The 15,130-nt window shown below is 33.2% G+C and overlaps 1 protein-coding gene across 1 annotated transcript; it reads right to left on the bottom strand.

Moving 5' to 3' along the window:
• Positions 1–856: 856 nt before the first annotated feature.
• On the bottom strand, positions 857–13,555 carry LOC131853069 (enolase-like). The gene is made up of 4 exons (XM_059203865.1): positions 13,332–13,555; positions 12,174–12,396; positions 9,656–9,746; positions 857–2,218 (listed from the first exon to the last, which is right to left on the bottom strand). Exons 1-4 carry the CDS (start codon positions 13,517–13,519, stop codon positions 939–941), a joined length of 1,782 nt encoding a protein of 593 aa, XP_059059848.1. The 5' UTR covers positions 13,520–13,555; the 3' UTR covers positions 857–938.
• Between the last annotated feature and the right edge of the window lie 1,575 nt (positions 13,556–15,130).

Raw genomic sequence — 15,130 nt, 5'->3', positions numbered from 1 at the left:
TGATTACAATGTTTTTGAATTGTTTAACGTTAATACTTTCACTTTTAACACTTCTTACTACCGTCACTTAAGTAATAAAAGTACATACCAAGTTTTAATTGTAAAATTCCTTTTTATTTTATTGATCAGGTTTATTTTTTGTCAGTTTTTAACACAATTACAGTAAAATGGGTCCACACATAAATATAAATTACTTTCACAGGTTTCAATCACTAATTAGTTTGAGTTTTTATGCATATAATATTGAGACTTGTCACTTCGTTAAAAGTTAATTTTAAATAAGTCCAAGGCTTAGATAACACTGTCACTAAGAATTTAGACTACTTTCTATAATTTTGACTAGTTGTAATTGGTCTTGACGATGTATATGATATTGAGATTATAAGTACCTATGCAATAACTATGATTCACCAAACTAGAATTATGTCACTATCTGAAAGAGAATTATGCAAATGTTGTTGCAGAACTAAATTGGTGGTAAATATCCTGAGATGAATGCAGGCAATTCTTATTGGAAATGTTCCTACGCCCATTACTTTCCAAATTAACAATAAAATAGGGTTGCCAAGTTTAAAAAACTAGGATAGAAAGTTCAAAAAACAAGGACAGTTGAAAACAGAATGCAGTATCACGCAGTGTTGTTTAATATGTAGTAAAAATCAAATAATTGATATAATCACGTTTTTGATAAAAGGTATTTAAGTGGCACGCATGTTTTAAAAACCCAGAACGCTGTCAAATAAGTATTCAGGACTTCTCAGGATACTTCAAAAACTAGGATATGTCCTGGGAAAACAGGACGGTTGGCAACTCTACAATAAAACGTCAGACAACTTTAGGATGTAATGATAAAAATTATTGGCTATTTTTAGGCTTAGTATTTTATCCATGTTTGTATTATATTACACTCAATTTTGCTCTTGACAAACACAATACATTTACATATGACCACGATAATTTTTGCCAGCGTACTTGGACAGAGCTCCCAATTCCTCTTCTATTCGTAGTATCTGATTATATTTTCCAATACGTTCACAGCGCGCTGGGCCTCCGCACTTTAGCTGACCGGCTGATAGCCCGACCACCAGATCCGACAGAAACAGATCCTCAGTATCACCCCAACGATCGCAAACAACTACACCAAAGCCATTCGCTTTAATCAATTTGAACGCTTCAATAATTTCAGTCAAAGTACCCGCCTGATTCAGTCGCAAAGCGATCGAGTTGCCAGACTTTTTCTCTACAGCCAATCCAACTCGCCGCAAATTAGTCTGTGTTAAATCGTTACCAAATATTTGGCCTGCCGCACGTCCAGTCAAATTGGACCAGGCTGCCCAATCGTCAAATTTAAAGGCATCCTCTATAGAACACACGGGGAACTCCTTCATATTGTCTAAATATACCTCGGCAAGTTTATCAGACGACATGTATTCCTGAGGGTTTGAATTAGGATTTTTAAATTCCAAATCGTAAGCGCCATCCTTGAACATATCAGTTGCAGCAGCATTTATACCAATTTCAGCTTTATTATTATAACCGCACTGCTTAATTGCGTCTGTTAAGAATAAAAGTGCGTCCCTATGACTTTCCAGAGGTATCGCAAATCCGCCGGAGTCACTTACGTAAGTAGACTCAACATTATACTTATGTGCTATAACTTTTTTGACGTACCGATATATATCAGTGCCAATACGCATAGCTTCTGCGAAAGATGACGCACCCGTGGGCATGATTGTATATTCTTGAAATGGCAAACCATTCGAAGCCAGAATACCGCCCGTTAAAATAGTAAAATGAGGCACTGGTAATATGATGCTTGTGATGCCGGCCATGTCTGATATATGCCTGTATAATGGAACACCCTTCTTGGCGGCTCCTGCTTTGGCCACGACAAGAGATACACACATTATTGCATTGGCTCCAAGTCGAGTTCGAGTTTCAGTACCGTCGAGGGCAACCATGAACTGGTCAATTTCTTTTTGCATGGTGACTTCAAGATTTTGCTTTATCAGTTCCGGGGCAATTATGGTGTTTATATTTTTCACAGCACTCATAACGCCCATGCCATGATATTCTGATGGGTTGTTGTCCCGTAATTGCACCGCTTCTGCTACTTTCTTGAAGTCAGTTGAAGGTACTCCCACACGAAACAAACCAAGTTCAGTCACCATGTCTACTTCTACAGTAGGTACGCCTGTAGAGTCGAATATTTGTCGAGCTAACAATATTTTAATAGGCATGTTCTTTCATTCAAAGGTTTATATTGTAATAAAGATTAAATTTCCATTGAATACCTCTATATAAAAGGTATATTTTAATTTCAACTCAAAATATATTGATTAACAACTATTTGAAAGGTAAAAGAGTTGTTTGTAACATTCAGTAGAAAAGGTCTTCATTAAAAAGTTTCAATAGGAAAAAAATAATTCGTTTGGAACTTTTACTTCATCTATGACTACATCATTTAATATGAATATTGTTTTCGAAGTATAGTTATTCCTAACCTAATAACCTACTTTCAGGCATTAAAAATTGGAATTTGAACACTGGCTGCTTTCATATGAAAATCAATTTCAGTTTTAGCTTGATTGGTTGCTGCTCAATATATTTTTTAAATCGTTCAGTGATTTGGATTTTAAACTAAAATAAACATATAATTCAGTGATGCTTATGTACACTGAAATACCTAGTTCCAATGAGTTGCACAGTTTCAGCAAAATTAGGCTTATTGAAGTAGATTTTTTGAGGTAAATACCAAATATTGTATTATTATTGTACGTTCTATTTACACCTCATTATTCTGTCACATATTTTTCTTTCAATGGATATTCTTTTTAAAGACTAATTAAATTCTGAACATAATCCTATTCTAAGCATTACAAACAAAAGCAATGTGGAAACTTGCAACACAGTTGCACGTGCGCGACAATCTGTATGTAGATCCTACATTACACTTTGATATCGAGTTTTTTATTAATTGAAAAAAAGATTATGCGGCGCTTAGTGTGTTCTTTTTATCGAATCACCCCACTATTATAACGATAATGTGAAGCACATATTACGAGATAGCAAAATAATTGACTCTTGTCGTGGAGTGGCTAAAACAATTATGTATTAAACCATAAATTGTAGATATAAAATATAAAAACTATATTTAATAAGATGTTGTGAATTAAATGTTAATGGATCACTTGATGAAAAAATATCAATTAGATAAGTATTTTATATCTAGGTATATTTTAATCAAACTAGTATAAATAGAGTAGGTAATTACGCACAATAAATAGTAGTAGTTTAACAAAGAAAAAACCAAACTAGATGTTAACAACTCACGCTTCTAGGGACTGTATAAATATTTTATTTTTTAGCTTTAGTTTGAAGTGAAACTACGGTCGTGTTGTAAAAGATATATATTTCAAATTGCCAAAAAAATGGAACGATACAAAATATTTAAAATATATATATGTAAATATAATTATCATATAAAAAAGTTCATTATGCACCATAGTATTCAGAAAAATAATAAAAGTAAATATGACTTCCAACGGTTTCTTAAAATGTATTTTTTTTTATTTCTCTATTTGACTTTTGTTGCACAGTTTCACCTATATCATAGATACTATAACATTTGGGTTTCGTGGCACAGGTTCACCTATATCCAAAGCCTTGTATTTATTTGCCTGTGCCTATATCATTAATTAATTAACATAGTATAAAACAAAGTCGCTGTTGCTGTAGCTGTCGCTGTCTGTCCTTCTGTGTTTAAATCTTTAAAACTACGCAACGGATTTCTAAGCGGTTTTTTTAATAGAAAGTTTTTAATAGAATGTGATTCAAGAGGAAGGTTTATATATATAATACATGTATAAGCCGGGGTGAGTAGCTAGTTTATAAATAAAGAATACTATTATCGTTATTGTCTCATTAACAAAGCTTTTGTTGATTTTTTACGCTTTATAGTGTATACCACACTTATCTATACATATAAATAAAATTGGAGTGTCTATTTGTAACATTGAAATACACTGGTTTTTACTACATGCATATGAATATAAATACGGTACATACACCAAAATAACATTTATTACAATTTTAGTCTGTCTGTCTGTCTGTGTGTTTGTTCCGGCTAATCTCTGAAATGGCTGGACCGATTTTGACGGGACTTTTATTTGCAGGTAGCTGATGTAATAAGGAGTAACTTAGGCTACTTTTATTGTAGAAAAATCTCCACGCGGACGAAGTCGCTGGTACAGCTAGTTATTAATAGTATTCCAACCTCACACGACTTAACCAAAACGAGGATAGTAATAGAATGTTAATTGAAAGAAATATTAATTAAATTGAATTAAATGACATTATCTAGTATTGTAAGTAATTTTCAACTGTTCAAATACAGCAAGTTTACAAAAGGGGTGTTTAGAACTTAATAGTTTCCTAATAAACTCCGATCCGCCCGCCTCCCTATTTATAAGGGGTGATTTCTCAATTTGCTATGGTGTGATTCGCAAATAAGCGGCACTCCAAACCCTTGTTTACACTTTTAGCTGCACTTAAGTGAACACAAGTGCAACGTGCACTTTACTAGAAAACTCTATACAGTTAAATATTTAAATAATTTATGTTAATGTAATTTTTTTCTTTGGACTATTAAAACAGCGACATCTAGTCCCACGATAAGTTATCTATCTATCTATATATATCTTGTGTTATAACGTGTCCCAATTAGGCTCCGCCCCTATCCAACATTATCCGAAACCTTTATTTCGGATTCGGTTACGGTTACGAATATTTTTTTTATATCGGATATCCGATAGTTTCGGTTACGGTTACGGATCATGGATGCATTTTTTTTAATAATACATAAATACATATATTATACATAGAAAACACCCAGACCGATAGAAACAATCATACTCATGAATATAAATGTTTGTACCTCGGACAAAGAATTAGTACAGCTATTCAAAGGGGGAACGCTGCCAGCGAACAGTCCAGCGAACAGTCCATTTCAGAGATTAGCCGGAACAAACAGACAGACAGACAGAGATCAACACACAAGTTTCTTGCTCATTTTTCATGCGTTCCGATTGAGTGGTAGAATCAAAATATGACTATTCAAAATTTTAATAAAGATTATTTCTATTTCTATTTCTACAGAGATAAAACTTGTAAAAAATATTATTTTGGTGTATTTATATTCACACGCATGTAGTAAAAAACGGTTATTTCAATATTACAAACAGTCACTCCAATTTTATTTGAATGTATATATGAGGAATACACGTGTGATAGAATCAATAATTGCACCCGTTAAATTAAATGACATTTGTGCGGAGATCCCACGGGATACGATGGTACGACACGCAATGTTGTGGGAACTAGGAAATGATGGCACCTGGACCACGGGAGCGAGCGAGCGAGATAACGTGGTAGGGGGGATAACGAACCATTATCGCACGCAACATTTTAATTGTATTACAGATCGAATATTATTAAATTAAATTGTGATTGGTAATTATTAGAACTTATTGAATTAAATTAATTATAAAGTTACGTATGATATTTTCCTTAATGACATCTATACATATAAATAAAATTGGAGTCTCTGTTTCTAATATTGAAATAACCGTTTTTTACTACATGCATATGAATATAAATACGGTACTTACGCCAAAATATCATTTTTTACCATTTTTGTCAGTTGTGCCGGCTAATCTCTGAAATGGCTTGACCGATTTTCACGGGACTTTTATTGGTAGGTAGCTGATGTAATAAGGAGTAACTTAGGCTACTTTTATTTCAGAGGAGTATAGATTATTTTGTAATATATAAGGAATTCGTTTTCAGGCCACTTTTTAGTTGCTATATATATATATATAAATGTAAATATATATTTACCGCAGAATTGCACAATCGATAGGTAGATTTTACAGTCGCATTACAATATGTAAATTGTATGCCACATATGTATCTATATATATATATATATATATATGCCTGCATACAACTTTAATATTTAATATTTTTTATATTTGAGTATTTAATTGAATTAGTGCTAATTGGTGGTTTGTATTCACACACTTCAACTTAAAAATGTAAAGTAACAATAAAATTATTTAAAAGAGCAACACGCAAGTTTGTTTCTCGTTCTTCTTGTGATGAGACAGCATTCCGAATGAGCGGTAGATTAAAAAAAATGTGATGACTATTTAAATGTGCTTCACTGTAAGTTTATTTGAATAAATGATTTTCTAATCTATTCTATATCTAGAGACGGCTACTGCAACTAGAGACGACCATTGATGTAATACTGGACAGTTTTTAATTAACTAGTACAATAGTAATATGGATGGTTATAAATGACAAACGTGTATAGCAATAGTTATTAATGCGCGGGAATTTCATTGAATATTAGACATAAAACATAATGTAAATAAAATGGCTTTAAAAAAAATAAATTCAGTCGAATCTCTTGCCAGTTCTTCTTAATTGGATCTGTATACTGCACTAGGGAAAAAATATTATCTACAAGAAATTGAGTTTTTGCCAGTTCTTCTCGATTGAATCTGTATATCTGGACGGTAGGGAAAAATATTATCTATCAAAAAACCTGACCTTCAAAACTTCTAAAATGTCCTACTTAATAGTTGAATAATTGATTTTAGACTTGATTTGATATAATAAAGTATTTATTTATCTGGATATTTCGATATCCGTCACGCATGACTTCCTATCACCTGAAGTCGTAGTGCTCATTAAACCATGGTGAGCAATTCAGCTGCACTTTGGTACCTTAACAACCGCATTATCGATCTACAAAAGGTGCACAAACAATTTGATAGCGCGTCAAGGATGCCAACCGTACGAGGATCCTCTTATAAATACTAAATTTTTACTTTTTTTTTTTTGGGGTGTGGAATATCTATATATTACTAGCTGTCCCGGCAAACGTTGTTTTGCCATATAAATTAATAACGCTATTTAAAAAAAGGGGTTGATGATAGAAGGGTGAAAATTTAGGATTGTATGTATTTTTGTATGTTGTATCATAAACTAAAAATTTTGTCTATAAAATAAAAAAAAAATTAGGGGTGGACTACCCCTAACATTTAGGGGGATGAATGAATGAAATGTTGGCTGATTCTCAGACCTACTCAATACGCTCACAAAATTTCATGAGAATAGGTCAAGCCGTTTCGGAGGAGTATGGGAACGAAAACTGTGACACGAGAATTTTATACATAAGATAAGCTTGACCTATTTTGTCACTGCTTCCTATTGTCCCTTTCGGTTTCCCTTCCTGGCCCTAATTAGTAGTGTTTCTTTGTAATATACTCTTATAATATACAATATATATATATATATATCATACAATTCCCTGGTTTCCTTTATCGTCCACAGGCGGGTTTGGACTATTGTTAGGTGCTAAGACCTGTAACACTGCGACCTGTATAGGTCTATTGTGCTTGCCCTTATTCAAAGTTCGCTATCTAGACCCGTGAGGGAATGAATTGAAGGACATTCTTAGGATATTATTTCTTTTTATCTCCTCAGGATATAGTGTATACTTTCCAAAGGAGATATTTTGTTTAAGTGTGAGTGAGTGGGCTACAACCACATGTACGTGGAATTTAACTTTATTTTCTAAAATAAAAGTAGCCTAAATTACTTTTTATTACATCAGCTACCTGCCAATAAAAGTCCCGTAAAAATCGGTCCAGCTAGTTTCAGAGATTAGCCGGAACAAACAGACAGTCAGACAAAAATTGTAAAAAATGTTATTTTGGTGTATGAACCGTATTTATATTTATATGTATGTAGTAAAAAACGGTTATTTCCTTCGGTAGATACAAAAACATAAAGATAATACATTTGTATTTTGTTTTAATATACCTACTTACTATTAGTTTTTAGATACACGCTTATTCATCTTTTATAAAATTAATCCTGTACTAAATGGGACGTAATGATTTATAGTAGGTATGACAACAAAATCATGGACTATAAAGTAACGTTATTTACAAAGACACTCCAATTTTATTTATATGCATAGATGATTTGTTTCGTTTAATGTTTTAAGGTTGGCAACCCTGGGTGATGTTTATACACCGCGGCGCCGCCTATACCGTGACAATACGAACTATTAGGGTTGTCGTCTTTGCATGCACTATTGATGGCTATGGCAAAATTGAATGCTAATAGCCATTTATTGCCGCCAAAAAAAACCATAACATACCATAAGTCTTATACCTGCGATTTGCGTCTAATATTTTGCATTAATAAACACATATTTTTAATATATTGCAGTAATAAACATACAGTTTATTATTGTTTTACAACTACTTATTATCGTGTATTTATTAATTTAAAAATAACATCTATTCAAAAGAGTAACCACAAGTTTCTTGCTCATTCTTCTTGTAATGAGTCTGCGTTACGAATGAGTGGTAGAATAAAAATATGACTATTCAAAAGTGTGTTTTGTTCACATTAGCAATAAAAATTCACACATTATAATATGCACTGTTACAGAGTTATAATAGTAAGTACTTTACAATAGTAAATCTCATATGTTTGTAAAAAGTAACTAAATTCTAATAAATTTTAAGAATTTCTGCTTGTAAATAGCCCTTTATTTAGGTACTAAGTTCGTTAAAAGCTTCCTATAATAGCTACTTTTGAACGTTAATTTACATACACAATACAGAATATGTTGATTTTTAAGGAACAGCGCTTGTGACTTTGTACCCTTCGACCTTCGTGGTATTCAGAAAATAATTCTTTATAACTATTTTGTTTATACACCAATTTTAAGAAAACAAATACAAAATTGTAAGTGTAGCTTACTACAATACGCAAGTGAAAATCGCACATCGCAAATCAAATTCAGTTATATTTTTTCTGAGATTACCCCGCAATTAACACACGACAAACAGCCAAAACCAAAAACTCTAATAATCTTCTGATTGATAAAATGCACAAAACTTGTGTACTTATGTACCATGTAAAGCAGAAATTCCTAATTTTTTTTTATGTCGTAAACCCTTTGCCATATTTTTCGGTTTTGGGTAGACCCCCCATTTTTACCTGGTATTATTTTTTGTAAATTTCTAACTGTAGTAAAGTATAGTGATAAAAAACATAAAGTAAAAACAAGATGATCGCTGTTGTAGACCTCTTACAGTTTGGGAGAGACCCCTAGCGGTCGATATAGACCACTTTGGGAATCACTGCTGTAAAGTTTCAGTTACTTGTCAATTATATGTATTTAAAATACAGATACTTTTTATTTGCAATAAGAATCATGTTAAGGGAGAAAATCCACTATACATATATACCTACATGTAAAAGAATATAGGTATGATAATTTGGTAGTGTTTTTTATACTTACACTGTGTATGATTTTCTAGATTTTACTATATAATATATAATAGTTCTGATTGATAATCGATCAATCAGAACTGGCGTATTATCACGTAAATTGCACACAACACTAATCAAATCGATGTCCTATTATATCCTAACTTACATGCACTTTTAGGGGGTTACAAAATAATTGTAACAACTTAACCACTTTCTGTATGCATGCACTTAATATTTTATTGATAATGCAAATATTAAATAAAAAAGAATTAAAAAGAAATTGTTAACTCACCTCTAATGATCACTTTCTTTTGTTCTTCCTTATTTTGTGAATTACTGACTCCTGACAGCAGAGTGTCTGAAGAATTTCTATCAGCACGGACCTGTACATGAAGCATTGAGAAAATAATAAAATAATACTAGCTTACCCCGCAAACGTTGTTTTGTTACATAAATTAAAAACGCTATTAAAAAATAGGGGTTGATGATAGAAGCGTAAAAATTTAGGGATGTTGGGGAATTTTTTAATGCCACATTATAAGAAAAAATAAAAAATGTCCAAAAAATAAAAAGAAAGAATGTTAGTCGTGGACATCCCTTATCACTTAGGTGCATGAAAAATAAATAGTAGCCGATTCTCAGACCTACTGAATATGCATATAAAATTCGGAGGACCATAGTAACTAATATTGTGACACGAGAATTTTGTATATACATAATATTACTTCTTACAAATAATATTGAGCTATTTAGACTTCAAGGTTCCTAAAAACTTTTCTCCGTGGGTGGGATACCCATTTAAGATGCCAAGTAGCTCATTTTTAAGCTATGTTTTGGTCGCATGTACAGCTGAGTGATGTTCATGTATGCGACGGTTACCACTTGCAATTAGCTGGACCATCAGCTTGGATTTCAATAAAATTATATTTAAAAAATGTATTATTCATTTAACATAACCGTTCCTTTGCTAAATCGTACGGAAATGTGACAACTGTGGTTTAATCTTCATATAAATGGAATTTCATATGATAGTGAAGAAAATAAATCGTTACTAATGTTATAAATGCGAAAGTAACTCTGTCTGTCTGTCTGTCTCGCTTTCACACCAAAACAACAGAACCGATTTATATGAAATTTGATACACACAGATAGTCTAGACCCTGAGAATGGACATAGGCTACTTTTGAATGCGAAAAAAGGGTTGTAAGAGGTTGAAAGTGGGGATGAAAGATAGTATGGAAGAATCGTAATTTTTGAAGCTAAAAGCTTGAAACTTATTTTTGAGACTGTTAATTAAATATAAATAAATATGACATTCAAAGTTTTTATAAAATTACCCTTAAGGAGGATGAAAGTTAGTAGATAATAAAATGGATGAAAGTTTTTACATCCGAATAACATATCTTATATATAAAATTCTCGTGTCACAGTTTTCGTTCCCATACTCCTCCAAAACGGCTTGACCGATTCTCATGAAATTTTCTGAGCGTATTGAGTAGGTCTGAGAATCGGCCAACATCTATTTTTCATCCCCCTAAATGCTAGGGGTAGTCCAGCCCTAATTTTTATTTTTATTTTAAGGCAAAACAACGTTTGCCGGGATAGCTAGTAGACTATAAATGTTTTAAAAAATATTATGTAAATTGGGAGACTTCTAATTATAAGTATGATGCAGACGAAGTCGCACGGGTTAGCTAGTAAGAAATAAGTATGATATGAAGAAAATAAACTGATTGACTTGATTGACTGACTGGGGCTGATTCTTCGATGATAAGTTGTGTGGGTGGTAAATTCGAACTTCGCAGATGAATGCACAACTCATCATTAATTTATCCTCACCATACACTTTTTTTTTAAATATAGCTCTAGCTGACCTTTTTTTTAGAGGATGATAATGGAATAGTGCTCCCGCCTACACTAACGGTTTACGCTGGCGTGGCACCAGTGGAGGATGATAATCTTATCAATGAGCGTGAGGTCAGATCAGTTAGCTCATCGTGACAAATTCATCAAGAATTTATCACGATGGTTTCCGGGGGAACCGCGTGGAGGTCGACGTGGCATGGTACGTTGCTGGCAGTGGGATCGTTAGTTCACATTATTAACAATCCACTTCCCCCTGTCCAGCTGGCCTTTGGTTTTGTGGATTTGATTTGGTGGATGAAAATGTGGATGAAAGTGGCGAGTGCCACTCACACTCTCACATTCACCAAGAATTAATGATGATGGTTTACAGGGGGAACCGCGTGGAGCTTAACCTAACATGGTACATTGCTAGCAATTTACTAACAATCCCCTTTCCCCCCAGAGAGTGTGAGTGGCACTCGCCACTTTCATCCACATTTTCATCCACCAAATCAAATCCACAAAACCAAAGGCCAGCTGGACAGGGGGAAGTGGATTGTTAATAATGTGAACTAACGATCCCACTGCCAGCAACGTACCATGCCACGTCGACCTCCACGCGGTTCCCCCGGAAACCATCGTGATAAATTCTTGATGAATTTGTCACGATGGGCTAAATGATCTGACCTCACGCTCATCTTATCATCCTCCACTGGTGCCACGCCAGCGTAAACCGTTAGTGTAGGCGGGTGCGGGTTTCATCCACCAAATCAAATACACAAAAAGTTGATATACAGCCCGGAGAGGGGACTTTATATCAACTTTTATATAAATATGTTGAATAGATTTCTTCTGGGTAAGCACGCTACATCCTATGTCTTGCCATCATTTACCATCACATGAGATAAGACCAAGCGCAATCCCATTACTAATAAAAAAAAATGTTTAATAACAATTTTACTCACCAATTCACCAAGAAAACTGATATATCCTATAGCCAACTTCAAAGTATCGACTTTGGAGAGGCGTTTTTCATATGGTAAAGTAGGTATGTGGGCGCGTAGTCCTTCGAAAGCATCGTTGATGGATTGCATTCGACGACGTTCACGCAAGTTGGCTGCTTGCCGTTGTTGGATTTGCTGTTGAGGACAACGGGACCGGCGCTTGTGGAGTCGACGGCAATCAGATCTGTGAAGCAAAAGTTTATCAACATCTTCACAGTCCCGAAAGTTATACTATCTTATTATTATTATTAAACGCGAAAGTTTGTAAGTATGGATGGATGTTTGTTACTCTTTCACGCGAACACTACTGAACAAATTTTAATGAAATTTTACAGTAATATAGTTTATATATCAGAATAACACACAGGCTATAATTAATACGCCGCCACAACTAGTACAAGATAAAATTGAAGTGCCTGTTTGGAATTTAATATTCACAGCTTTTCACTTATGAAACAATGTATGTACATGATGATGATTTTTTTTTAATTTTCTGAGTCTGTTATCTCTGAAACGGCTTGCCTAATTTTGATGGGACTTTAACTCGCAGATAGCTAATTCTAACATATTTCTTATAATCAATCCTGCAACTGTGTATAAGTAAAAACTCGAATGAAAAATAAATTATTAAACTTTTTTGTAAAGAAATATTAGGGCATATTTTGTGGCATAAGATACTTACCTGGTTTCATAAAAATGTGTTTATGTGAATACATATACGTATATTATAAAATAGTGTTAATCACTTTTGTCGCAGACAAGCTGCTGAGCAGTTTTGCGGCTTGCCGATTACCTATATTTTGTTATTGTAGAAAAATGTGTGTAAATATATAAATAAAATAAAAATATTGACGTTACAAATAGTAAATAAAGAATAACAATAATTAACTCGCATTTGCGTTATTGCTTTGCACCACGCTTTAATATTAAGTAGACAAATATTAATATTTTGTAATAAAAACGTGGAATAACGCTAATCGCAAAATTTCGTTGAATATTTTCTTGCGTGAACCACAGATAAAATAATATCATATCTATGATTCAAGTAAGAAAATTCAAGACATATAGGAAGAATTTAATACATATATAGAATAAGGATTACAACTAAAATAAATGTACCGTTTTCTCGGCGTGGACAAATTTTCTTGATCACTCGCATACAAGCTACCATCAGACATCGAAGAATCGTCGTAGAGGAACATGTCCGAGCTGTTCGCCGAGGACGATGGAGATCCGCTCAGTGGTAATGATGCTGCCACACTATCAAGAATTGGACACCTAACCCCACTACCTTCCATATTAAACATTTTCCTAAACGAATATAGTTATATCGCGCCAGGAATATTTCATCATAAACTGCACTTAGAGAAAATCTTTTATAATATTGCTACAGTACCCGATGACAGTCTAACAAGTAGTGAGCCTCTAGGGATTGCTGGAGGGTGAGTGCAGAGTGCGAACGCCGCAGCCCCGCCCTATTCTGCCTATCCGCCCACTAACATACCAACCAGTTAAGACTGACACCCGATACTAAACATTTCGCCCCTATACACTTTCATTACGTTACTAACACTGAATAGAATAGATCAAGCGATATCTCACACGTATTAATTGCAGAATATGTGAAAGTAGACTTTGTTCGAACGTAATAAAAAGCATTTGCTGTTTTGCTATTTAAAATAGTGTAGACATCACATTCTTAGATTCTGCAAATGCTGTAAAAGCATTTTAATGCAATGAGGACCACCATGATAGTCTCTGCACCAGGGACGAATTTGCCAATAATTTTCTATCAGCCAGACCTTAGAAGAAACTTGTTGTACTAAGAAATCTTATGAACGTCAAAAGCGGTTCAATGTATTTTGAAAAGTAAAAACTGTAAAAACAAAATAACTTAAAATATAATACCGATCTACTTCATTATTTTATTGCTAATTAGGAATATGTGTACATTTAGAAATATATATTAAATAAAATAAATCAATCAAAATGAACAAAAAACTTATGAGTAGGGGAAGTTTCTACTTTTGATTTCACTACTAACTTAGATTAGATCTTGGTTCACAAATATTTATTTAAGGTTGATAGATTTTAGAATAAACTCTTGTATAATATATAGCTGATAATTTTTGTTGTATTACTCTGAACACTTACTTTGTGAGTTTTCAAAAAATACGAAATACGTTTTTATGTGTGGGCAAGGAAACCAGGGAATTGTCTTAAGATGTTTATATTATACAAATAAACACTACTGACTAGGGCCAGGAAGGAAAACTGAAAGGGAACAATATAAATCAATGACAATTTACAATACGATTCGGTATTTTATAATCACGTCATAAGTGGCCTATATTCCACATCATCTAACGTGTTTGAGAATTTAAAATTTTGTGTATTTTCCTTTCTTCAGCAATTTTGTGATTAAATTTATGTCAAAAAATAATTACTTGTAAAGTATCTAAAGAGTCATATTATAATAAGTAAAAATATACGGGATCTCGAGAATATCGGGAACTCAATAAATATAAAACGTGATAATATCCCGTGATTTTTACTAATTATACTAACTGTCCCCGAGATCTCGTCAGCGTGGAATTTGACTTTATTTTAAAAAATAAAAGTAGCCTAAATTACTTCTTTTTACATCAGCTACCTGCCAATAAAAGTCCCGTCAAAATCGGTCCAGCCATTTCAAACATTAGCCGGAACAAACTGACAGACAGACAAAAATTGTAAAAAATGTTATTTTCATGTATGTACCGTATTTATATTCATATGCAAGTAGAAAAACAGTTCTTTCAATATTAATATGATTTATTTATTTCTCCTCACAAACATGATGGCAACATTACATGTAGTATTCTTTATAGTAAAGTATTACAAACAGACACTCTTTTTTTGTTTATATGTATAGATAT

Source organism: Achroia grisella, unplaced genomic scaffold (assembly GCF_030625045.1).
Source record: "Achroia grisella isolate CSIRO2021 unplaced genomic scaffold, CSIRO_AGI_Agris_v1 utg874, whole genome shotgun sequence".
In the NCBI taxonomy this organism is placed as follows: Eukaryota; Metazoa; Arthropoda; class Insecta; order Lepidoptera; family Pyralidae; genus Achroia; species Achroia grisella.
Note: the sequence above shows the minus strand (reverse complement) of the source record. Positions and strands in the feature narration are given on the sequence as shown.